Raw genomic sequence first — 26,478 nt, 5'->3', positions numbered from 1 at the left:
ACATTTGTACAATAATTTCAGCCCTAGTATGATCAATAATAGTAAAAGTGTTCAAAATGTACGATCATTTTTAAGGCAGCTCATTGATGCAGCATAGGCAAAACCCAGGTCACTCTCAGGGAGTCTTTAACTGACTTTTGGGCTGACTTATGCCTGCTTGCCTCAGAAGAAAATGCTTCAACTTTGATGACCCAGTTTTCACTCACTCACTGCTACTTAATAGTGGGCAATAGAAAGGGAATGAGACAATTTATGTTCTTAATTGCATACTTTCATTTTTTTCAGTGTACGATCGTTTTTCAGCAAATTCGATCATTTTGAGCTTCCAACAGAATCGTTTGATATCTAAGACCTGGCATCACCGGGGAAATATGAAGGCAAGCAGGGCTCTACGTCACAGAAACGCAGCTGCGCTCTGTGACGACACTACAGGCACAGGCAGAGCGTGGTGCGGGTTTTGACGTCACTGCGGCACGAGGCCTGAGTGGGGGGGCCGCCCCGCTGTGCGGACCGATGACGCTCCCAAGAGAACCCTGAGCCCAGCTGCTCCGCCCCACCCGCGCGGGAGGCGGGGCCTAATGGCGAAAGAAAGGACGCCCGCGGGACTACAGCTCCCGTCGACCTGTGCGGTCGCGCTGGCGTCATGGCGCAACAGCCGCACACGGCCCGCTGGGGCGGGGCGTGGCCAGGCCGGGGTGGGCGAGGGGCTGGCGCCAATGGCGGCTGGCGGACGGGGCCGGTAGAGCAGTTGCCCGTGGCCCCCATTCATTACCGCTGCGCCCCACTGCCTGCCCGCCGCCGCCGCCATGGAGGCGCTGATCCCGGTCATTAACAAGCTGCAGGATGTGTTCAACACAGTGGGCGCCGACATCATCCAGCTGCCACAGATCGTCGTGGTGGGCACCCAGGTGAGGCCGCCCCGCTCTGCCCGACGGCGGCGCCTGACCCTGCGCGGCCGCCGTCAAGGGCATTTCCCCGTGACCGCCCCGCGCTCACCACCACCTGGCCTCTGCCCCGCACTGCATCGGGCCCTCGCAAGGGCGGCCTCGTGCGGCGCCGGGGGAAGGGCAAGGGAGTGGGGCTCCAGCTTTTCCAGGCTCGAGGCCCCTCTGGGAAAACACCGGCTCTTGGTTTTTGCTTTTATTATTTTTGACAGTTAGGAAAATAACAGAGCAGCTCTTTTGTGCTGTTGTGGTCTTTTGTGAATTCTTCTCCACTGCATGTTTTTCACACCTTGGATTCCCATTTGAGAAATGTGGGTCTAATATGTGAAGCATGATCACGGGGCACCCCGCAGGGGAGTCACTGCTGTAGAGCAGCAGTTCCCGAACTCTGACACATTGTGCACCAGCAGTTTAAAACGATACAACCTTAAGTATCACCAGCAAATTTTTGTCATCTAAAGCAATTACAATACATCCGTTAACGCGTACCACTGACAGGTGGTCTGTCTATCTCTGGTGGTACCTGTACCACAGATTGGGAACTGCTGGTGTAGAGAGATCTGGTTCAGTGCTCCCCTCTGTAGCAGCCATCCTTGCGCCTATCATGTTGGGGCCAGGCTTGGTTGTTATTGCCAAGGGGTCATGGGCTGTTGCCCACCAAGAAGAGCTATAAGGCTCAGTCAGATGCAGGGTCCTGGGCAGGATGGACCATGGGTCTGCCCTGGGGTGGTGATAGTTGTGTTCTTAAGTTGTAAGGGGGTGAGCACTGCAGCATAGATATTGTTTTTTTGCAGTAGGGTGCCGCTCCATTCACAGCAGTTACAAAGGCGTGCCTCCAGTGGAGCAGGGTTGAGAACTGCTGTTATAGTAAATGATGACTAGGGACCTACCTAATTCATGGCGGCAGCCTCCACATCTTGTGGTCCCAGTGTAGTGCTAGTTGGCATTTTCGCAGCAGAGTGTGGCACCCCCTTTCCCCCCACCCCGTCTCTGATTAGCTAGCTGCCCCTTCCTGGAGGCTCCCAGTTGGATATGTCCCTCTGGGGAGGGGAGTGATTTCTGGGGCCCCTCAGCCAATTGGAGGCTTGGCGGGGAGGGGGATGCCATGCTATCCTACAAAAGTCTCCCTGTCCGTGTCCCGCCGCGACCCCCCCCCCCCCGCCACTTCAGGACACCAGGGCTTTCCTGCCTCTGTTTGCAGCGCCCCCACCTACTTGCTGGCCAGTTACCTGCTTTTTTGCTGGGGCTGGGCTTTTTTACTGGCAACTTCCCAAATTCATGGTTTCCATGAAAATTGGAAAGTTGTGAATTTGGTAGGTCCCAAATTATGACACTTAATTTGGTGCCTTTTTGTTGCTTAAAGGGATCTGGTCATCTTAAACTTGACTAATTCTTTTTCCTTGTCCTTGTTAGACTCAAAGGCATCTCTTTAGAAAATGCCAGCTTTTAATTTTCATTTGTTTTTTGACTATGGAAAAATAATGGAACATTTTTTCTGTTGCAGAGAACTCAGAAAGACCACCACAGATCAGAATATATTTAATGCTATGTATTCCTATTTGAAATCTTCGGGTTTATCTTGTGAATCATGTTTGTACACCTGACAGTGATAACAGGACCCAGGTTGAGAATTACTGGTCTACAGTGAGAGAAATGCAGGAAATTTAAGCACTGAAAGTACCAAGTCAGCTAGATTTTTTTTCAAGTTTCGCATTTAGGGAGGCTTAGAGTATTGTTCTTTATCTAGAAAAAAAGGAAGTTTGCCACATCTATTGTTGTTGACCAATTGTTGAAATGACAGTGACAGCTATAGCGGAAGTTGGCAGAGTCTTTATATTTTGCTATCACTTGTAACTCTTGCCCGCATGGAGCCTGACTGATGTTGTTGAAGCTTTGTTTGTAGATAGGTACATGGCTAGGATTGGCACCATGTTTTCTGCCAGAATGGTATTTATGTCTAGGGTTACAGCATCCCTTTCTCTTGCAGACTCCTCCCTTCTCCCCTCCTGATAGTTTGCTGGTTACCTGATAAGTAGAAGAGGAGGAAATAAGACTATCAGTGCTTCTGAAACCAATTTATTCAAAATATTTCTATGTCCCTTTCAACACTTAATATATATTAAGCCACGGATATTATGTAAGCATGTAATAGGCTTTCTTTCAAAGCCAATTAGACCATAATGGACAGTAGTAGTACAGGAAGTGTCATTCTCTTTTTTTTTTAATCAACTTTTTTTAAGATGGAATAATTAATTGTACGTAAGTTACTTAGCACAGTAAACATAAAATAACTGCAATAGATTATGTTCTCTGTTCTTTGCAGGGATCTACTTTGACATAGCAGGGCACTTAAAATATTGCTACCTATAAAATAGCTTTACTGTCTTTTCCATTCTAGAAATGAAGCTGAGGTGGTGTCGTGGCATTGTTCTGTCACCTTTACGGTTTAACTTTACTTGCTTATGTTGCAATTTGCAACAGGCTTTAAGAGCACATGGGTTAGAATCTGAAAAGATGAACAACTTTCTCTTTGTTAACCATTCATAGATGAATAAACTACTTGATAATGAGCACCCTTAGTTTGAGCAATTTGTATATTTACAAGCATTCAGTGTTTTCAAATATTCAGTACAATTGTCTACTGTATTAATGAATCTTGCTTACTGATCTTCTAGATTAATTTCTTATGACACTATTAATGAGCTCCTTTCAGCAGTAATAGAGTGTATCCTTACCAAATATTTTACTGGAAAACATTGTCATACCATATTTATTAGGTATAATAGCTGCACTCTGAATTTGGACCATTTAGGGTGACTCCAGTTTTATTGCCTTAAGATTGGTTTGAGTCACTAGATTTCTGGAGACTTCTCAAATATATGTCAGTGTTATCTTCTTTTCAGTAAGTCTTGAAATATGACTCTAAGTTTCCCCTTATGGTCCAGTTACTTCAGATATTTTTGGTTAATGCTATATGGCCCTTGAATTTTGTTTCTCAGAGCTCTTATGTCTTAGTAGGGTTCTGATATATGAAGACTTTTAATGTCGCCTTTCTTTCTTTACAGTATTCAGATGTTTTGTATTCTGCACCTGCATCTTCCTTTGTGAAAACGGACCCTCTCAAATGAAAGAATTTTCCCTGTCAATATATGGTTCCCATTCATTTTTTTGTGTATGTATATGCACATGCACACATTGATTTTTCTCCTTAAAATATACATTGGTATTAGTATATTCTACTTGCAAAAGAAATTAATTGTTATATTCTGTTTAGTACATCCATTGCTTTTGTTCACTGTGGTTACTAAGCTGGTTCCAGTTTTTCTTTGCTATCTGATGTCGCATATGTTGCTGGTGGCATTCTGGATTTGTTCTTGTTTCTCTGCATGCCACAAACATTCCCTCTATTTCCAGAGCCTTTATAACTAGAAATTGCCTGTGACCCTTGGCCATGCTTTAATTTATCTCAGAATACTCTCTCTTTCCCTTATGTGCTCTCTTCTGTTACTTTGTGATTTATCATTTCCTTCATTCCTTGAAAACATACTCTGCAGAACTTCAGTGAGCTATTTTTTTCCCTTAAACATTTTAATTCTAATTACCAAATATTTCCTAGTGGATTTTTGGGCATTAACTCAGATGTCCTCTTGCCTCTAGTCATGTTCTTATTACTCAGAATGGTGTGAAAAATGTTCAGTTGCCAGTTCTTCTTAAATATTGCAGAAGCTAATAAATCTGTATCCTATTATAGATACTTAGTTAACATACTTACCAGCCTTAGTTAAGGGAGTGGAAATGTCTGTTTACTATTAGTTTAGATCCTTTGAACCCTAGTTTGGCATTACTAATTTGAATTTTCCTGCAGCACCTAGATGCAAGTCCATTCTGTTATTTCTCCATTTCTTTATTGGTTTTTGTGTCTTTGTTTCTTTTTCAAGTTGTCTAATCAAGAAATCATTAACAAACACAGGCTGGGAATACCACATAAATGCTGCATGTACAGTAGCATTGCAGCATCCAGTACTGTGACACCTTTTTGTTTTGTCTGACCTGAGGACTTACTATTCAGAAGGCACTATGGGACTGTTGCAACCAAACATCACAAAGCAGTTGAATAAAAAGGAAGAGTGGTGCTGTTTGAATGAATGAGTGCATGTACAGGATGTGCATGTAATTGGAGAGTTGTCATTAAAGTTAATTACTTGTGCTTCAAAATCAGGTCTTGAGTTAAAGAATAAGTGGAAAACAATAAGTGGAAATAGAACTAATTCATTGTAGATAACAAGAATATTATCACATTTGGCCATCTCCAGAGAGTGGTAATCTAAGTATGTAGGTGAGATGGCTATAGTCCTTCAGGCCATTAATATTTGGCATGTGCAGAGATTTTTTAGGAATCATTGCTGCTTCCACTGACCTAAAGTGATGTACAGAAATAAGTGTAGGATCATAGGAAAGTAAAGCTGGAAGGGACCTTATGAGGTCATCTAATCCAGAGTTTCTCAACCTGTGGGTTATGACCCAAATGTGTGTTGCAAGAATATATGAAGGGGTCACAAACAAACTTTATAAATGGATCAACAAACTTTCAAAATTGATTATCTTTTAAAGGAGAAAAATATGGGAAACCATTGGTTTTCCTTTGCAGGCTGGCAGAGCTCCAGCCTGCAAGGGGTTGCTTGGGATCCCCCCTATCTCTCCTTGCCCCCCACACTGGGAAGCTGGGGCCTGGTGGAAGGGGGCAGCGGGTCAGGAGTGATGAGGGGCACTGTGTCAGGACTGGCCATCAATTTTTACAAATGGATCTGATGCAAAAAAGGCTGAGAACCACTGATCTAACCTGTCCTGCTGCTCAAGACAGTATGTAGCTCACTGCCACATCAATTCTTCTAGTAACTTTATTGTAGAAAAGCATTATGATATATTTTGTGCCATATTTAAAATGCTGGCCTTACCTGTGCATACCCAGAGTGACTTCAGGACAGAATTTTAGGTCAGTTATGATAATGCTGGGTTGCACATATACTTATTGCAAGAGGTTGACAAAGACCAGCTTTCCAAGAAGATTCCTTGGTTTTGTCCAGCAGACTTTCCGTAATCCCAGTATATCTGGAAGTATGCATATAAAGACAGGCTTTTGCTTGTTTTCTAGTTAGGCAGTTGGCAACTGTTTGGAGAGGCAGGCTGGAACAACACAGCTTGGGTCTTAGGCAAGCCCACTTCTCCCCATCTTCTACCTGTGGGCCAAGCATAGCTCACTGCCTAGGTTGACATTGCTGCTTGAAGGCCCCCAGTTCCACAGGCCATGTTTTGTCAACCCCTTTTGTAGTTTCTTCAGTCTGTTGTAGATGCTTGTGAAGTTTCTGAACTTCCTGTTGGAAAGTATGTAAGGTAGTTTCCAGAATCTAATGTTGGGTGATCTTTTCATTTGGGAGAAGTGTCTTGTCACATCTGCATGCAGATATGAGATTGCATTACAGTTATTTTATTTTCATTTGATTTTTTTTTTTTAAGGCTCTGACTGAGGTAGTATCCTCAATTCTGCACTGGTAGACTCACTTTTGTTATCAGGATCTTTACTTCAAGATTCTGGCGTATAGGATAGGAACATATTGATATATTTTATTAAAAAGGAAACTTAAATTTTTAACTTTCAGGTCAGGAAGGTGAAAAAGTAGTTTGGAAAGCCAAGTATATACTCCTAGGTAGACAGAAGTGCTGTGGAAAGTGTGTTGGAGATCATGGAAAAAGCAATGGGGACTTGTGGTAGAGGTGATATCTTTTATTATACCAAGTAGATTTTTGCAAAAAAAATCTTTAACTGCAAGTGTTTGGGCACAAACACCCTTTGTCAGCCATAGGAGAAAAAATTGTAAAAGTTGTCATCATGGGGCATTGTGGAGAAATGTAAAGACTTAGTTAACTTAAATTTCATTTCGCTGGCCTCTGTTGCATTCATCCACAAGTGAAGCATTCTCTTTACTTTAGATTTTACCCCAGTTTTTGCTCATGTGGATGATTATTTAGCAAGCCTGCACAGACCAGGAAGAAACCCCTAGGGCGCGTCCACACATGCGTGTGTGCTTGCAGCAGCCCAAATAGAAGTGGTACAAATTTGAGCCGTGGCTTTTTGCTTCAGCGCATGTGTTCGGACATGCACTTTGGTGTGAAGCAAATTGTGCCACTTGGGGCAAAATAACCCTGCCTGGCTCATCCCGGATCTGCGGCCAGGGGGAGCTAGAGCCTGGGGCCAGCACCTGTGCTGTTCCCAGCAGTATAAAAAGCTGCCCTGTCCTAGCCTCAGCAGTATAAAAGCTGCCTTGGCAAGTAGCTCGGGGCTACTAGCTCTCAGGAGCTTCTGGGGCCCAGCCAGTTAGTACCTGGGGACACTACCCCTTGTGCCAGCTGGACTGCTGAAGCAACCCTGAGAGTTCCCTGCACCCTCTACCCACTACAGGGGTTTGGCAATGGGGGCTGCTGCCTGGCTGTGACCTGCTGCCCACCTGCCAGACTTGGATGGGGACTGCACAGCCAGTAGAAACATCTGCCTCTCTGGGCCAGCTGGCAGTAGACTGCGGTTGCAGGGTTGGCTTTTATGTGGCACTACTGCCATGTGTGCTCCTGCCTGGCCATCTAGGCAGCTATCACCTGGAAGATGTTCCAGGTGTGGTAGCCTGCTTTGAACTGTCAAAGCATGTCCTCTCGGTCCCATTTGGCCAGGAGGTCAGCCACAGCTAGCTGGGCACAAGGTGCCAGCTCTGAGCAGGCTGGCTCCTGCCACAGGCCTCCCGAGCAGGAATTCTGGTGTTTCCTATTGGAAAACTGAAAAATCCCTGATAAAAAAAATCCCAAAGTCACTCTGTACAATACCCCCAAATCCATTTTCCTCCACAAGTAAAACAAAAGACCACTATAAAGACGGAGACAGCGATCAGTTGGACAATGTTTTATTGATATATCTACGGTGTTAAAGCAAGTCTCTTATCATAATAATAAAGGGAGCTCTAAATACATCTTTCATGAATTCATTAATACATGTTTTGCTGCCCTCCCACAGGACAATGTCCCCCCACACAAGGGGTTCAGCCCCCTCAATGGGGTGTTTGTCCCCCACACAAGGGGTACATCCCCCCAACAGGGGCCAAATGGCCCCCGCAGGGGCTACCCCTCCTCAAAAGGCCCACATGCCCCACCTCAGCCCCCTGATTGCTGCCCCACCCCCTGCTCCCCCACCCCCAATGGCTGCCCCACCCAGCCTTACCCCCAGGCCCCCAAGGCTACCCCCACAACCCCAGGCACCATCACTTTAAAAAAAACTCAGAAAAAGAATGGAAAAAAAATGGGGGAAAAAGGCTCTGCTTACCTTAGAAGCAGGGGTTGGGGGGGGGGGGGGCCCTCCGGGGCTTCCTGGCAGAGCGCCCCCCCCCAGGCAGCACAGGACAGCGGCGGGTAGGAGGGCCCAGGCTGGGGCTTCTGGGGTTGTCACCCTGCCCCGCACTGTGCGAGTGGGGCCCCAGTCAGCCACATGCAGCTCCAACTGCCAGTAAGTGCTGGGTTGGTTTGTTTGTTTGTTTGTTAAGTATGGGGTGGGGGAGCAGAGATCCGGGGGTCTTGGGGGGATGGGGCTGGACAGGGCAGGGGTTGGGGGGGCCTCAAGGGGGCTGGTGGGGGGAGGGGCCAGCTGTGGCAGGGGTTGGGAGTCTCAGGGGGGCTGGCAGGGGGAGGGGGCCTGCAGGGGCTGGCGGGGGGAGGGGCTGGCTGCAGCAGGAGTCAGGGCCCCCGGGGGGGGGCTGGCAGGGGGATAGGGGGCTGGGGAAATGGGCGGGGCCATGGGGGGGTCCCCCCCATGGTCCCTTCCAGCCACCCCGACGCCTTACTCGCTGGCACCGGAGCCCTGGTGCTGAAACATGCGGCCTCACCGGCCGTGTGTTTGAGCACTTGGGCGAGGGGCCAACCTTAGAGATGCTCTGACAGCCAGAAAATCTCCATGGAGGATCCAGCCTCCGGTTGCCTACGGTCCGAGACCACGCCCTGCTCCACTTCTTTAAACTTCGCTTTTTTTAGACCCCATCAATGGGTCTAATTTTCTCCCCATGCTGCCAACTTACAGCGTGGGGAGCATTTTTTTTTGCTCCTACACATGTCTGCTGCTCCACCTCAGAGGGGTTTGGGATGGGGCAAGAGGCACATGCACCCTCGTCTGGACACACCCCTAATGTCTGGTGCAGCTGTATTTTCCTTTTATTGGTGAAGTTCATGATGTTTGAGCAGAAAAGTCTACTCGTGGAAGCAATAGGCTTTACACTTGTGTGGCTGTATTAATGAATGTCCAGTGCTGGATAGGATTGTGGCAAATCCCCAGAGCAGGTAGAGCCTGAAAAGGGATCATGCATTTGCAATTCTAGATCTCTTGTTCTTATCTGTTGCAGCTATGGTTTTATGTGGAGTTGTTTCTCTTTTGTGTGGAGGCCCCTCCCCCCACAATTCTGCTCTGACTGTCTGGTACTTGTTTGGAGCAGAAGCAGCAAAGTGAAACTGAGGTTAATTAGCCATTTATATGGTGCCTTGAAAGCAAGAAGTCATCTGCTGAGATGGGTCGGGTTGAGTAGTACCTGGAACCTTCCATTTGTAGAAATTACAGGGTTTTCTTTAGGGCTTTTAGGGCCATAAAAAATCCCTCCACAATGTGAACAGCATTGCTTTTTCATACAGAGTCAGCAGATGGCTAGAAAAAAAATGACAGCTGTAACAGAAACTGTAATTGCACACGCACTCTATCCTGGACCCAGTGGTCACCAACCAGTGGATCTTGATTTACCGGTCAACCTTTGAGCCTCTTGGAGTTGATTTGAGGCTGGGGTGGGGGACTGAGGGCCCTGGTGCATGTGCATGCCGCAGCCCAGCAGGTCAGTCCATGGCAGAGGGAAGGTGGCTGGGGCCAGATTAAGGCCTCCTCCCTCCCCCCCCCTCCCCCCCAAGTGAAGGAGGAAGTGGGGCTAGGGTTGGGGCCTTGATTTGCTTTGCTGCTTCCCCCACAGACTTACCTACTGGAGAGGTGGGCTGCTAAATAATTTTTTCTCCATCTCCTTCCCCGCTCCTTTCCTCCCCACAGACTTACTGGTGGGAAGCATGGTACATTTGGGTTGATTTTTCAAATGCCAAAGGTGATCTTCTACTTTAAAAGGTTGGAGACTACTGCAATAGGGTTTTAATGATTCATTAAATTGGCAGTTTTAGTGGCTCTGTTAACATTGACTATTTTAGGAGCTGCTTCCAGCTCATTTTGGAAGAATGGGCAGAGCTGAGCAGGGTACAACATTTCTCTGTTTTTGACTTGTGTGTGCTTCCAGGCCTCTTGTTCTCCCACTGAATGGTAGCTTCCCCCCTATTTCTCCTGACCATTTTGTAATCGGTCTGTTTCACCCTAGTGTCTTAGTGTCTCAAACCTACCCTCGGAAGAAAATAATTTTGGGAACAAAAAATGTGCTCTCTGTTATGTAAGTAAAGCTTTTGGAGAAGATTCCTCCAGGGATCATCATAAGGCACCATGAGTTTTTCTCTTACTGTTATCAGATATCTGAATAATGCATCTCCATCAGTTTGTTTCTATTGCATTGAGTTTAGAGAACAGTTAGTTTTAAAAACTGGGATGTCTCGACTTTTTTGTTGGATTATAAACTGGCATGCTATTGCTCTGATAATGTTAAACAATTGCTTTAGCGTATTTGTGTAGTGCTCCATGTGGCAGGTCCACATATTAGTTGAAACTTGTGCCAATATTCCTTCTAATATTCCTATTTGGCAACTGGGAAAAACTGCAGTTAGCTCTGTTCGCTGGTACCTTTTCCATCTAGTTAGGAAGATTGGGCTTTTTGGCATCGTGAGTGATTTGGAACCCCTCAGACTTGAACAATGGCAAGATGGTCCTGTTTTTCTCCTTTCCTGTGCCTTTTAGCATGTCAGGAGATGGGTCTGGGCTTTCCAATATCTAGCAGTCTTAATAAGGCAGTAAGCTGACTAGCTAATCTACAGCCTACCTTAGAGTGGGTGCCATGGCATAAAGCCCTGTTGTCTTTAACCCAGAAAAGATCTTATGGGGTAGGGAATAATGCATTTAGGGGCAGCCAGAAGTGGAGGAGCAGCACTGGAGTTTGACAACATTGATTGAATCCTTCTCCCCTCTTTCTTCTCCTCCCCACCCCCTTCCAACCTTTGCAAGATCTGGGAATAGACAGGCTGTCCCTTCCCTCCCAAAAACAGAGAGGGGCTTGTGTGGATGTGTTTGTGGGCTTTTCTTGTAAAAATTTGCAGTATAGTGATGCTTCAAAAAAGTGATTTAGGTGAGAACTATTGAGGCCAGTGTCCCATCCTTTCAAAATCCCATTTTTGACATGGTAAATGCACTTTTTACTTTCTTCAGGCCTGGAGAATGAGCACAACTGACAGGCTTGTCTATACGGGGAAACTAACTGGAATAGCTGTTGGGTATTAAGCTATTTAGGAAGAATTTCTCTCCCTGGACATCTTATTTCAGTATAATTTGTACACTTCCCTGGAAAGAAGCACTTTTATTTCAGAATAGAGCCCAAACAGGAAGCTCTTCTGTAATAGCTATTTTGGAGTAGTTTATTTCACAATAATTATTCTGGTCAACTTTCCGATGTAGACAAGGGCTCAGGGGAATCTGTAGCCTGTTCCTCCATAATGGAATTGTTTGTTAAGTTTTGGTTACTGGGCCCAACAATCACAGCTGCACAAATGCCGCAAGACAATGTAGACAGGTGTTACTGACGGTGTAATTTGATGGGCAGTACCTTTGTTAGTGGTAATTATATGCAGGAGCAAAACAGTGAATCCTCGGAAACTCTATCTGGGATTTCAGAGCAGCCTTGATGGTGTTTCTGTCTTGAAGAAAAATGATGTTCTGACGCACTGTGAAACCTGTGGTACCCCAGGGTGTTCCCTACAGTCAGCAAACCATTAAAAGACCAGGGAAATTCTGACGTTGCCCTCACTGCTTTGTTGAGTCAGTGTTATAATGTATTTGCATTGTTGTACAATCCCAAGATGTCTCATATGGGTTCTGGACCATTTAATCCCATACTTTCTATTTACAACTGCAGAAAGAACAGCTACAAATTGTTAAAATGTGGGTTGCCCAGCACAGATCCAAAAAACTAAGGTTTTAGCACCAAGGGAAATTAGGTGAGCACATTTTTCATCAAATGCCATTACAGGTTTCTTCAAGTAACTGTCCATAGGTGTTGCATGGTCAGTGCTGGAGCTTGGAAATCAGTAGCCCTGGCCCACACCTGTACCTTAACTCTCATAACCCTCCTTTTTCCTACTCCACTGTTAAAAGATAGAATAGGGACAGCTGTTTCAGACAAACTAGTTTGGGTAGGGACAATCCTGATAATTTTTTCTTTTTTTTTTTTTTTTTTTTTCATAACGTATAAGTTTTAACATAAATGTTGAAAGGAGACTTGTTTGTTCATTACATTACACGAGGCAAACCTATTGCTATGTTGCCTTATATTGTATCTGGGTGCACAGCATGATACCAGTGGCTTGTGTCTTTTTTATCTACAAGTCTGAAGTAACATGAGGGTTAGGAAAGTGAATAGAAGAGGGAAGAATGGACATTGTACATATGTGAATGATGAAAGCTACAGCCACACAGTGGAATGAATATTAACAGCGTCTCAGTATTTTAAGACAGTCACGTAGCTTTCTTCCCGTTTTCAGAGCAGTGGAAAGAGTTCAGTGCTGGAAAGTCTTGTGGGAAGGGATCTGCTCCCAAGAGGTACTGGGATTATCACCCGGAGACCCCTTATCCTGCAGCTGGTGCACGTTTCTCTAGATGACAGTCGGAAAACAACCGGAGATGAAAATGGTAAGTGTAATCTAACTGGGATTTTAAGCTTCATGCGTTTACCTAATTATCTCTCTTTTTGAGGATAATATTTCTGTTTTTTTTTTCTTGTGTAGTCTCAAGTAAGGTGAAAATACACTATTCTTACCCCTAAACTGTAGATGCACTCTGGTATCTTATTTATTTATGTATACTTTTATATTACTGAAAAATATATTGTAGCTCCTGATACAGTCTGCTTTATCCATACAACAGAATAGCTTAAATTCAGAAGTTTTGCTATATTGCACTTTCAGTACAGTTCCTATTTTAACTCGTCTTCTGTCTCTTTTTGAGCACTTGAGAAGATCGTGCCAAAGAACTTACGACATATGTGGCTGGTGGTGAATGTTGAGAGCAACGGTCTCAAGTTGTAGTCAGGGAAGTTTAGATTAGATATTAGGAAGAATTTTCTTACTAAGAGGGTAATAAAACACTGGGACAAGTCACCCAGACAAGTGAGGGAAGCTCCATCCTTGGATGTGTTCAAAACCCAGGTAGACAAAGCTTTGGCTAGGATGATCTAGTTGTGGGGATGGTCCTGCTTTGAGCAGGGAGTTGGACTAGATGACCTCCTGAGGTCCCTTCCAACCCTAACTTCCTATGATTCCAAAGTCTAGGATCTGCAGTACAGTTTTGCTGCATCTTTAATGTCCTGCTGAGCAATAAAATCTCCCCTCACATGATGAAAGCATAATTTTTATGGAAAAGGGTTTAAAATACACAGGAAAAATAGTGTAAGGGGTATGGACCTTGTATAGATGCAAAGATATTGGAACCTCTGGTTTATGGGTATCATATTACTGAGAAATTTTAAACCACATAAAGTAGGATGAGGCTTTAGTTTCTTGTAGTGCCTCCTTATGTCTTGCTCATCAAGAATGTTACCTCATTTGTCCTTTGGGGAGTTGGCACGGTTTCATTTTATATTAAATAACACTCTTAATCTTAAGGAGGTGAGAAAAGACTGGGCATACTAGTCTGTCTTTGCTTACAATGTAATATTTCTAAAATCTTGTTTGTTTGGTTGGGTTTTTTGGGGGGGGGAGGGGGGAAGGGTTGACAGTGGAAGAACACAGAAACCTGATGGCATAAATCCAAGTATACTTGGGTTTGGGTTTACCACTTGCAGCAACAAAGAATATTGGTTAATTCCATGTGCGTTTAAATAAAACTTCTTTTAAAAAGTAGTTTTAAAGTCAAGAGCCCAGAAATCTGTTAAAGTAGTTTTGTTTTCTTAATGTAATACTTGCACCCTTTGGCTATTGAAGAACAGCTATCAGTGGTGGGACTTCGGAAGTGCTTATGTGCCAGACTTCTTTGTGGAGGCAAGAGGCAAGCGCAAATGCAAAGTAAAAAATACCTCCACAGAAGCAGACTCTGAAAGGAATGTAGATACTGAAACGGGACCAAAAAGGCAACTGGTTTCTTTAAATGTAGACATGTGATTTCATGTTTGTTCCTTACCTGTACATAATGCTTTGCTACCCTTAGAACTGCTTTTACTTTGTTTTTACAATATAATTCATGCATACTAATTACTAACTTGTGTGCTATATTCCTCAGTCTTCAAGGCGTAAAAAATGGGTTTGTTTGTAGAGTGCATGGGGTTGGGAAACGTTCTCTTCTTAGCTCTGTTGGAGATTTTCTTTTATTTTGGGGTTTGTCCTGTTCAAATATAAAATGTGGCTAGCAAAGCCTGTTGCACAGGAGTGTTAGATTAAATCCGGGCTGTCCAATTTAAGCCGCTAGGGACTATACCACATCAGCAAGGACCACACCAGGCATGCTGTTTGGATGCCCTTCCCACCCACTGTACAATGCAAGTATGAAAATGTGATTCTCTATACCCCAGCATGCACTTCCGCCTCCTGTCTTGGCAACACATGTCCATGTGGGTGCCCTCTCCCTGCCACTGTTGTGCATGGCCCCTATTTCCTCTTCCCCACTTCCCTCCTGCCCACATAGCCCAGACTCATGCTCACTTTCCTGTGCTATCTGCCCCTGGGACCAAGGCAGGAAGCAGCAACCAGAAATTGATGAGGAAGCAATGGCTGGGTAAAAGCCCAGAGGCTGCATATTTACCCTTTATGGGCTGCATGCAACCTGTAAGCTGCCAGTTGGACAGTCCTGAGTTAAAGTAATATTTGTAAAGTCTGTTTTGATCCACGGATGAAAACCAGTGTGTACTGTGCATATGTAATACTTTATACTTTAACCCTTTAACCTCCTTGACGGTGAAGATTTAATCTTACCAAAATGGAGAGCTTTTATGGCTTTCATCAACTAATCTGGAAGTTTTCTGTTATACAAACAAATTGCTAGGATCCTGCAAGAAATAAGAACTGAAACCTAACACAGGGGCCTCAAAGGGACTCTTCAAAAGGTTGTGTGTGTGTATATACACAGAGCCAGAAGCATGCATACAAAGATCTCTTGCACACAGCACACATATATATGCTGCATTTATCTGAATCCAAGGTGACTCTGATTTTTAAGACAGAACTGCCCAATAATTAGTTTTTGTGTGTGGAAAACTGTAAGTGTGTTATAATTTTCCGTGTAGAGAGTTACTGGAGGGTCATCTTAAATTAATCTGTTTCTCTCTTTCCCTGCACTGCTGCGGGGGTGGGGTGGGGAGTAGAGGCAGACAGTAGCTTTTGGGCCTAGTCCTGGTACTTGGATCCAAAACGCAGCTTTTTTTCCCATTGTGTGAAATGGGGGTGGGGAGCCTTGTCTTGGCTTTGAGTAAATATGTTACTTGTCTGTAACAGAGAGTGGTTATTAGATTTTGTCTGTCTTATAGTCTCTGTCCTGATACAGTAAATGCTTGGATGCACCAAGGCCATAAAAATGCCTTGTAAATGTCTTGCACAATGACTGGGATTTAAGGAATGATCTTGTTTTTTGGGAGGCATAATATCTTCTTTCGAACTTTTTCTAATTTATAAGCTGCTGAGCTACTATATAGTTGAATGTAAAATTTCTAAAATAGGCCATACACCATGTCAAAGTAGACTGTTAGATTTGGTCTGTTTGTTTATAAAGCAGGAATTAGGAAGTTGAGGCCCAGAATTTGAGCTACATTTAAGCGGGGAAACAAGATTTCAGGATAAATAACCTCTGGAATTGTACACGTGTGTGTGCTTTTACCACCAAGCTGAGATTATTAGAAGAAAGCTCAGTGACATTGTAGGATCTACTTTCCTCTCTCCCAGAGTTATATTTTATGTTATTGATAATCCAGAGCAAATGCTGTTTGCGGAATCTAAATATCAGCGTGTTGACATTGTGCGGATCAAAAAGACAGATTTGAGGGCCATTCTAGCTCCTTTTCAGTTTGAAGTCAACTGGTACAAATTTTGTAAAGTTTATTTTCAAGAACATACTGTAAGTTTAAAATATTTTTTCCTCTAATGACAAAATGTAAAAAAAGCTGATCTTGTGGTGCTGTCCTATGCAAATACTATGCAAATTGGCTGCTTTTCATAGAACTAGCCTTGTGATACTTGACTAGAGTCATGTTAACTGTCAAGTGACATGTGCTAATTACCAATCACCATGAAGTTGTTAGAGGCAATTTAATGTTATTTAAATACAGTATATAATGCTACAAGTCCCAGTAGAGGTTCAGCATGGCAAGAAATGACACTTTTCCCAAGAGCAGTGGAGAACCTTATATGAGATATTTGTAGCAGAGAACCTATTCTAATTCTACTAGAATGTAATATTTGGTCCATTATTGTTGCTTACGTAAGAGAACTTCAGTTTCTTCATCAGTAGAGTATGCTAATTATGAATATGCTGCCAATCAGGTCTGTGGAAGCACAAGTTCATATTGCAGTTAAAATAGTAGATACTGATGTCTTGGATTATGCTGATTGTGCAAAACTACTGTTAAAATGTTAAGTCAGTTTATACTGCTTATATTTATATGCAGTATTCATGGATGTTAGTGGTTCTGGAAGTGAGGCTTTGTTAGATACGTGTCTGTCACCTGAAGGGTTGCATTCGTGTGAGTGTTTTAATCTTGAAACCTCAAATTTTTGTAAATTAAAGAGTTTTTAATTGCTGCCCATTGTAAGAGTAAACACCTGTAACCATGTACAGTACAGACTAGTGAATTACTTTTTAAAGACGGATTTTAATGAAAGTAGCATTGCCTCCATGACTCTGCAGGTAGTTAGAAATCCTCTCTTCTTTCCAGAAGCTCTGACTTTATTCTGACCTCCTTTCAAAGGAGTCAGTGTGATCTGAGGATTGAGTCCACTGCATTTTTCTTTTGAGGAAGTTTCTCCCAGGGCTTTCAGAGTTTGCTCCTTAGCATCCTGGTGGTCAAAATAGAGCTGCAGCCATACATTTGAATAGATTTCTGATTTTCTGGGATGAGAAGACTACAGAAGTTTTATTTTGTTTTGCCCCGTGTTGTACAGTCTCCTCAGGTTGCCAGCTAAGGTAACTGTAAGCCCAAAATAGCTGGAAAATATCAGTGCAAAGAAAATAGTCTATTCCATAAGAAATGAAGCAATGAACATGGTATTTTCATGTGACCCTACTTCAGATGGATATACATACTCTCCCTGACGCACAAGTGGATTACAGAACGAGGTTAGTGGTTTGGTAGCTGGTAGGTGAAATCTAATGATTTCCCTTATGGCATGTTTAATATGGTAGTGCACTGCATTTGTTTTCTGTGAAATTACAGGGGAAGGAAGCTCTGTGAAACATCTGGCCTCATTAATAATTAAATTGGCCTTGCACCTACAAATCATTTTTGTAGTTAATCTTCATCCCTTTTGTGGATTGGGGGTGGGGAAGAAGGAGCAAACTTACGACTGGATAATTCAGTAACCTTTAGTGTTTTGTTATCTGGACTGGAAAGTAAAACATTTCCATCTTGATGAACAGACAGTGTGCAAGCAGTAAAACCAGAATCTGAAATTTATGAAGCACTTCTTTATCAGCTTTTTACATGGCATTTGAAAAGCTGTAGTATCTGAAGCAAGGTCTGTTCCTGCTATAGTACCCCACTGAGATCAGGGTGGGGTAATGCATTGTAGGAGGACATGGAAAGACACTTCTTCCCCCATTTAAGACTTGAAGGAACAGATGCATTTGGAGTGATCAAAGATGTTGTACATACATTTTCCTTGGTTGTGATTCTTCATTTTTATTTAGTATAGAGCAAGAATAGAATGATTGCATGAGAGAATAGTTTTTTAATTTTTTAATAGTCTTTAGGCAGGAATTTCGATAAATTTGGAGGGAGGATAGCTGGAAAACCAGCTGGACTTCTTCATGCCTTGCTGATTTTATTCCTGACTTCGCTTTATGGCAGGAGTAGGCAACTCCTAGCATGTGTGCCAGAGTGTGGCACACAAAGGCATTTTGCTTGGCACATGCACCTTGGTGAATGGCAGGGGAGCTGCCTGGTGCCCAATTCTTGTTGTGGCAGTGCAGCCTTGGCCCCTTCCCTGCCATCCACCTTGAGGTGTGCATGTACCCACCACCAGCAATGAGCTGGGCTAGGGCTCCATGGACCCTGATGCAGGTGCTTGCAGCCTGCCTGCTGAGAGCAACCCGGGCTCCATGGCAGGTGGCAGAGTCCTGGCAAGGTTGGCTGTGGTGGGCAGCCAGGAGGCTGCTAGCAGTTGCACTGCTATAGGCAGAGCTCCAGCCTGGCTGATGGCTGGTGGAAGGTGCATGCACACCTCGGTTTGGACTAGGGGAAAGGGCTGGGGTTGCACTGCCACAACAAGTATTGGGCCCCTCGTGGCTCTGTGCTGTCTGACCCTGACATACCAACATCTTGTAAGTCGAGGTTGTGGGTGTTTTTGGCGCTCTGCCCAAAAACATTGCTGCACCTTGCTTTATGAAGTTCTTGCTGTAGATGATCTTTGTACAGAAGACCTGATCATAGCTTTTTATGACCCTGGTTAGCTTCCTGTGCTCCCACAAGGAGGTAGGGTAGAATGACATTTTGGAGACTGACTTGATGTGTGGCAAAGAAATGGCTTGCCTAGTGTAGAAACACTGACATGGGAAGAAATTCATTATGTTTGGGCTTTGTCAAGAGCATGGTACTGTAGATTACAAACAGCATTTTGGCAGAGGTATAGTATCAAATAATTCTGAAGTTGTCTTTCAGTGGATTTTTATCAAAAGTATTCAGACCCTGTTCAGAGCAGTTGAAACAAGGAGAGTGAGCAGAGAAAATTATTCTCTGTAGTGCTTTGTTTAACAAAAAATGTCCTATCTATTGGCTCTTGACAGCTTTTGTTTAATCACTCACTCTGACTGGAGCTTTGCTTTTAGGAAGAGTTCTTTGGAGTAACTCGGATACCTCTTTTGGAGGCATCTAGCCAGGTTTGGAGCCAAAAGGGCAGTAAGGGGATTTGATCATCAGTTGAGAGCTCTGTTTGGGGAATTCCAGTTCTGTTGACTAGGAGAACTGGTGTGAAGTTGACATAACCATTTAAACTAGCATGCCTTCTATAATGCTCCAGTGTTTAAATAAGAAATTGTAGGTTAGTTTCATAATGTTAATTTATTCATTAGTACCAGCACCCCTCTATTTCAGTGACTTTGTATGCTACTATATTTTTGTAATCTCTTTTCTCATCATCTGCTTTGCATTAAATTGGAACTCTAGGAGGAATCTTCTCAAATGTTAAACAGGTGCCTCTGAGCTTTCTAGGAAAGAGAAAGAGAAAGATAAAGAGTTTCTCACTTTATTGAATGGATTGTCTTAAAGCTTCTGTTCATAGCTGATGAAAATCTTTGTGCTGTTTCTGTGGAATATTTCATTTAATCTATTCTCTGTTTTTCATATGCGACTTTCTGAAGTGGGAAATGGGTCATTTATGGTGACCATTCCTCTGTTGGAATGATGAAGCGTAGCTTTTCAGAGACCAAACACATTTTCAGTAGCCCTAGAAACAAGAATGAGAGGCTTCGCCAATGAAACTACTGTATTTCAATTTGTTAACTAAATTATTCAAGTTAATAGAAAATGTCACTGAAACAGTCATTTGATTTTAATGCTGGAAAGTGTGTCCTGGTATTTAGTAGCCTTAAAATTGTTTCTATTATACTAGTATTGCCATCCTGGACATTCTTGCACATGAATGCGTTGCAGCACTGGTTGGTTTGAAAAGCCCCCAGTGCTGCAACACAGGCAGTTGTATAAGTGACAGCCTCGGAGGTGGTTTAGTTAAAAAAAAACACACCGTCACCATTTTCTGCGTGCTGATGTGCAACTGCATTTATACAGCTGCACACAGCACAGTGCAGTTCGCCTCAGCTTACATGCGGAGCAGACTTGATTAATCGAGTCTGCTCCGCTGAAGCAGCAGATCTCTGGCACATCGCTGGAAAAAAAAAGTATGCCCTGTGTGCTCATTTGCTATGGTTTTAGGTAAGAGATGACCCAAGACTGTCTTCATGTAGCAGCCTACAGAATTTTCTAGATTTTTGTGGTTGTAGAAGAAGAAAAACTTGGAAGTGTGAGCTGAGTGTACCTTAAAGGCTCCATTTTTTTTTTTTTTTAAATTCATCATCCCTGCCCCCTTACTCCCATTCCCCACAATGATCTTGTTTTCCGGGCCTGACTCATGATCTGTTATGCCTGAGGCTGGCATTATGGTATGCGTTCTTTCTCTTCCTGGTTCTATGCCTGCCTGCTTTATTTTATTTCATTTCCCACATTTAAGTTCCTGCTCTTCATTCTTCACCTCTGTTTGCTTGTGTTCTTCCTTCTCTTTCTTCATATTACTCTTTACCACCTCCTCGTAATTTTTTTCCATCTTCTGCCAAAATTTGTCCCCTGCATTTATGTAATTTTATACAACTAACCTTTGCTCTTTTCTTGCCTCCTACACACCAAGATTCACACTATTGTTGGCTGTTCAGTCTCCACTGCTTCTTAGTAGACTAGTAATTTTTTTAGTGTATATTGTTTTGACATGTCAGTTTAGAAACTTGTGGCACAAAACTGTCAGTAAGCCCAGTGAATCATTGAGTTAACAGACTGGTCTGTTTTCTAGCTTCTGTTTGCTTTTGTGGGGGGGAACCATGGTGCAGTCTCTGCTTTTCTGTAGATGAGCAGGTAGTGCATGTATGTCTTCCTAGCAGTGCTCGTTTCCCTATCCTTCTGCAGTGCCAATTCCCTTTCAAACTGATTTTGGGGTGATTTAACCCTGTAGATGTCAGATTTTCTTGTGTTACATTACAAACTTCCTTTTGGAAATGTTTGGCTTTTCATGTCTAAGTGCATGGGGAAAAACATTGAGTGTATTCATGTTTTAAACAAGTTGCTTTGATTGGGCAGTATGTATGAGAACTTTCTTAGGCATAGTGCCATGGTAAGGGAAGAGACAAAATGTTAACTTTTCTTCTTTAGCCAGAATGCAAGTCCAGTCTTAAAGGGAGTGGGTAAATACTAAATGTTGAGAGAGCAGTTGATTCAACAATTAGATTATGCTGTATTTTATAGTTGTGATTTGATTTTTCTATTTGTATTAATCTTGCAAATTTGGAAAGCCTTCCTGAAGCTGCTTTTTTGCTTGTTATTCTTGAAATTGTAAACAGGTTTCATCTTACTGTTTCACTATCTGTCATTAGCAAGCATTTCATTTTTCCTACTTTCCTAACTTATGTTGTGTTAGATCAGGGGTATCAAAGATACAGTGTAAGGGCTGCATCTGGCCTGCAGAACCCCATCATCTGGCCCCTGGTGCTTCCCGAGTCTCAAGATTAACCCATGCATGGTGTCCACTAGGGCTGTGTGAAATGGTTGTTTCGTTTCAGTTATGGATTTTGCTGTTTCGGGGGATGGTGATTTGTTTTGGATCACTTCTGTTTCGTTTCGGCTGAATTTATTTTGGAGTTTTGGCGCTGATACGGATCAGCCAGGGAGAAGTAGGCACAGCTGGGTGGCTGCAGGTTCTCTGGTGGCTCTTCTGGCTGCCTCTCCCTGGGTAGGGTGAGCCACGGGAGAAGTTCCCATGGCTGCCCTGCCCGGCCTTATTCCCGGCCTGGCCCAGGAATTCTGGCATTTAAACAAAAAACAAAGAAGCCCAGTACTCACCAGCTGCAGCATTGGCAATCGGGGCCTCTGAGGGTTCATGACAGAGGTCCACTCCCCCTTCCCCGCCACAGTGGGGGAATTGGGGATCGCCCTCCCCCCCACATGGCAGCTGCCCCATGGCATGGGTGCAGCGTGGCTTGGCAGGGTGCTGTGCACTGTCTGGGAACTGGGGCCTCTGGGGCTAGCGGTGCTGGGCTTGGGCTGAGAGGTGGAGCTGCTCCAGCTCCCAGACAGTGCATGATGCAATGTGACAGCTGCTGCATGGGTGCCAGGCGGGAATCCCCACTGCCCCGTCCTGCACAGGAGGGTTCTGCCATGAGCCCTCAGAGGCCCTGATCACCCATGTTGCAGCTGGTGAATGCAGGGATTTTTTTTTTTTTTTTTTTAAAGTGCCAAGGGGCTGGGGCCAGGCAGGGCAGCCATGGGAGCTTCTCCTGCAGCTCCTTCAGCTGTGCCTGCCTCTGCCCTGGTGCTGGGGAACCATGAGAGAAGTGCCCATGGCTGCCCTGCCTGGCCCCATTCCCCTCCTGGCCCCAGTCTCCTGGTACTTTAAAAGGAGGGATGTGGGGCTGTGCCAGACTCTTCCCAGGGGGCATGGGCTCCCAGGTCTGTGCGTGGGATGAGAGTAGGCTGCCACTGCCGGCTAAGGCCAGTGCCAGCCCTGGGTTCTTTCCGGCGCTTGGTACGGGCTGCGCCAAACAGACTCAGGTGCTGGTGCTGACCCCGGCTGACAGCGACAGCATGCTGTCATCCCGCACCCCCCGGTTGTGCCAGACTCCTTCTGGGGGGGTACAGGCCCCTGGAGCTGCACACAGGATGACAGCAGGTTGATGTCCCTCCCCCAGACCACTGGGATTGGAAGGGATCTCAGGGACAGATCGCAGACACTGACCAGCTATAGATGTCAATATCAGAGTAGTCCTTTTCCCCTCCCTCTCCCCTCTGAGTTTCTATTTCCCTACAAGCCCACCTCCAAAACGTCTGAAACATTTTGGATGGTTTTGTGTAGTTTCGGAGATATTTCGGAGCCTTCCGTTTTGTTTTGGATTTCGTGTTTCGGACACTGAAATGGGCTGAAACGCCTCCAAAACAAAACAGCTGCCAAAATTTCACACAGCCCTAGGGACAGGGTCTGGGACACGTGCCGCACACAGTGCCTGCTCCAGCCAGTTTGGGACCCACAGCATCTTGGACTGACCTTGCATGGTGCTGGCCCTGCCCTGCATGAGCACTGTGTGTATTGGTTCTGGCAGGCTGAGGGAAAGGTCTGGCCCACAGGGCCAGATGAATTTGACACCAAGAGCAAGTACTGCTGTCTTGGGTATTTTTTTTCAGGCAGTTGACATTTACCAGGCTTTTGATGCCCTGCAGTAGGGGTGTGTGAAATGGGTCATATTCAATTCAGATTTGGCCCAAATTGGAGGCAGTGATTTGATTCGTTGATTCAGATCACTGTCCCTGATTAGATTCAGCCAAATCCGAATTTGAAGATTCAATGCTGATTCAGAGAATCAGCGATTCGGCCACAGACGCAGCTTTAAATGTTTTTTCTACATTCCTCAAGGTACCAGGCACGGCTTGTGAATGCTGTGATGCTGGGGCAGATGGAGCATCCCATGGGAGCATGGGTGGGGGGCCCATGTGCTCGGCAGTGAAGCCAGAAGTGGACCAGAAGTACTTCTGGGTCCACTGCCTAGCGCATGGAGGGGGGGGGGACCTGTTCTCCCCCTGCTCAGTAATTGGCTGCAGGGTGGCCCTAGGTGCCCCTCCACACCCCCCCCCCCCCGGATGCCCCCTTAGACCCAGGAGGCACCAGTCACCGAGCAGGCAGGTTGGGGGACCCTCAGTGTGCTTCCCTGTGGACCTGGAAATGCTTCTGGTCCACTGCTGATACTCCATCCACTCCAGCATCTCAGCATTCATGAGCTGCTGGTACTTTGAGGTACGGAGAAAAGACATTTAAAACTGTGTCTATGTCTGAATTGTCGAATCTTTCCAAATCTCTCTGAATCTATTCGCAGGGTTCCGATTCAATTTGGAGAAATTAAAGAGTTTCCGGATTCGGAGATTCGGCCACCAAGTCAGGCCAGATCTCCACCGATTCGAATCGGGGCTGACGCTTTGCACAGCCCTACATTGCAGTACACACATTGGTGTGATGAAAACCCTTAAGTCTAATTTTTGGTTCTTGTGCTGCTGTGATGGTGTGGAGGTTTAAGTTGCAAGGACCACAGCAGAATACTGAAATCCAAACTTTTTGTACTGTAAAAACAGTATTTTAATTTATTGTATTGGGATTGTGTAAAGCTTTAAATAGTACCTGAAGTTTGAGGTCCAAGCTACTTGGTGCTGTCATAGATTTATGGGAGAAGCAAACGGTTTTCTTTTGGTGCCATTCTTGTGATCAGCATGGTCTTTCCTGCCCAAGTGCAGGGGAGGCTGGACCCAGTGATCTGTCAGGTCCCTTCCAGCCCCTAATAACTATGAAACTGAAACTCCCACTTAATCTGTTGTGATGGTCAGAGCTCAAAAAAACGCTTTTTGTACATCTCTTGGGCTGTCACAGCTCTGACGTTTCAACTCAACTTCAGAATTATGGCCACTTTTTTAATCTTCATGCCTTATGTTCACTGAAGTGCAGAATTTTTTTGACATGCATAATTATGAACTATGTAGAAAAGTTATTGATCTTTTCCTTTTCCAAAAGTACTCTCAAGAAGTACTTGTGCTAATGCCCTGTTTTCATTGCATAGCTAATTCATCATAGAGAAACATACCTGATCCAGGGAAGTTAAGATTGCTGTGCTGAATAACAAAAGAAAAAGCACTGCTTGATGTGCTGAAATCAGTATTCCATGGTCAATTGGTCAAATCAGATGAACAGCAATAATAAAAACATCAAGTAAAATACATGACATGATATATCTGTTTAATGTGCATCATTTACTTATCAATGTTTAGATGAGTTCTAATTACTGTATATTGTGCTAATGCATTATGCATAATCATTAATAATTGAATAGCATGCACATTTATGCATGCAGTTGTGATCCCCATACATCTAATATGGAAAATTTAAAAAAAATGCTATATAAAATGTAAAAGCAAATGCTAAACATGATTCAATGCTGTTTCTCTTTAACTGCAGACCCAGCCACATGGAAAAATCCAAGACACCTTTCTAAAGGTTGCCTTTACCACTTGCTTTTCCTCCCTACACATCCTCTGCATGTTTATGTATGCTAACCACCTACATTTAATGCCACTTATTGCTGATTATACTTTTACTTTTGAACGTTAGCTACTGTATTGACTGGTTATTTTTCTGGGTCTTGTGACTTTTTAATTTTTAATTCTTTCTGACTTTGCATTGCAATAGAATGTAAGATATGAACTTAACCTTTTTTATTTCAATTATTTTGTGATGTGCTGCTTTATCATATAACGTTCATTTTTAGTTACCAAATGCCTTTTTAATCTGCACTGTTGAGCATCTCTTGGAAATCGTTATGTGAATGAACCAATCTGAGTGGTGTTTTAATTTTAGATGAGCACTGTTTGGATGGCCAGATACTCATCTGTGTTCATGTTGGTTTTTCTTAAAAACTGAGTTGTGTGTGGAGGAGCTTGAAATCTCAAATGAAAATGTTGCTAAAAACATTGAGATCTAGTTATGTGACCACAAGGGTCTCCAAATATGGCTAAAGTTGATATTAATAGTCATGTACATTGGAAGATAGAAATGCTTCTATCACTTCTCTATCTCCTTTGCAGTCTTTGGGCCTGTTCCTCAAAGGTCTTGAGCACTATCAATCACCGTTGAATTAAAATGCTTGGCAGACTTGGTCCTGAAAAGACTTTAACCCCAAGGTTCCACTGTTACTATTCACAATGGGTTGTTTACATTTTTTCCAGCATAATTTTCCCTTTCAGCTGTAATCTGATAGAACTTCCCATGAAGAGACTGTATCTTTAAAACAAAAACTTTTTTATAAGCAAAAGAAAAAGAATGTTTTTTTTATCCCTCCCCTCCTTTCCTGTCCCTCTCTTCCTCCTCTTTCTCCTTGCCTATCCCCCACTTTCACGGGCTAATCTTTAAGTAGGCCAGAGCACTTCTGGAACCTGCTAGGATAGATAAATGACTCATTTGTTTAATTAGGTCCACAAATGAGAAAATGGAAATTAGACAACAGATTTACAAATTAAAGCTTGGAATGAGGAGCAGATGTTGGGATAAGCAGAATGTTAATTATATTTGTATTGAGCTGTTTATTTTCTGATAATAGATTAACTCTCCATTGTCACCTTAAAAATAAATGTTGCAACAGACAGGCCCTAAAAAAGGTGCTGAAGTTGAATTTCTCATGTAATGTTATTTGTTTTCAGGTGTTGATGCAGAAGAATGGGGTAAATTTCTACACACCAAAAATAAGGTATGCTTCCGAAGTGGCAGTGGCTGCTTCATGCTTGGTTAATCTCAATTACCATTATGTGACTGAAATTTCAGCCGACTATTTCTTTCCTAAACTTTC

General features: G+C 43.9%; 1 protein-coding gene across 4 annotated transcripts in view; it reads left to right on the top strand.

The window, feature by feature from the left end:
- The first annotated feature begins 685 nt into the window (after positions 1 to 685).
- Positions 686 to 26,478, top strand: part of DNM1L (dynamin 1L) — a 61,516-nt gene continuing 35,723 nt past the window's right edge. For 2 of the 4 annotated variants that reach the window (XM_090043329.1, XM_090043326.1), the window contains exons 1-4: positions 686 to 908; positions 12,693 to 12,840; positions 25,095 to 25,133; positions 26,333 to 26,379. In XM_090043329.1, the coding sequence (XP_089899455.1) occupies positions 807 to 908; positions 12,693 to 12,840; positions 25,095 to 25,133; positions 26,333 to 26,379 (336 nt within the window). In that variant the 5' untranslated portion in view covers positions 686 to 806. The remainder of the gene's footprint in view (positions 909 to 12,692; positions 12,841 to 25,094; positions 25,134 to 26,332; positions 26,380 to 26,478) is intronic. The other 2 variants (XM_090043330.1, XM_090043327.1) reach the window with 1 other exon arrangement.

Source organism: Crocodylus siamensis, chromosome 4 (assembly GCF_052110815.1).
Source record: "Crocodylus siamensis isolate JL-2025a chromosome 4, ASM5211081v1, whole genome shotgun sequence".
In the NCBI taxonomy this organism is placed as follows: domain Eukaryota; kingdom Metazoa; phylum Chordata; order Crocodylia; family Crocodylidae; genus Crocodylus; species Crocodylus siamensis.
This window is presented reverse-complemented; position numbering and strand designations above follow the sequence as displayed.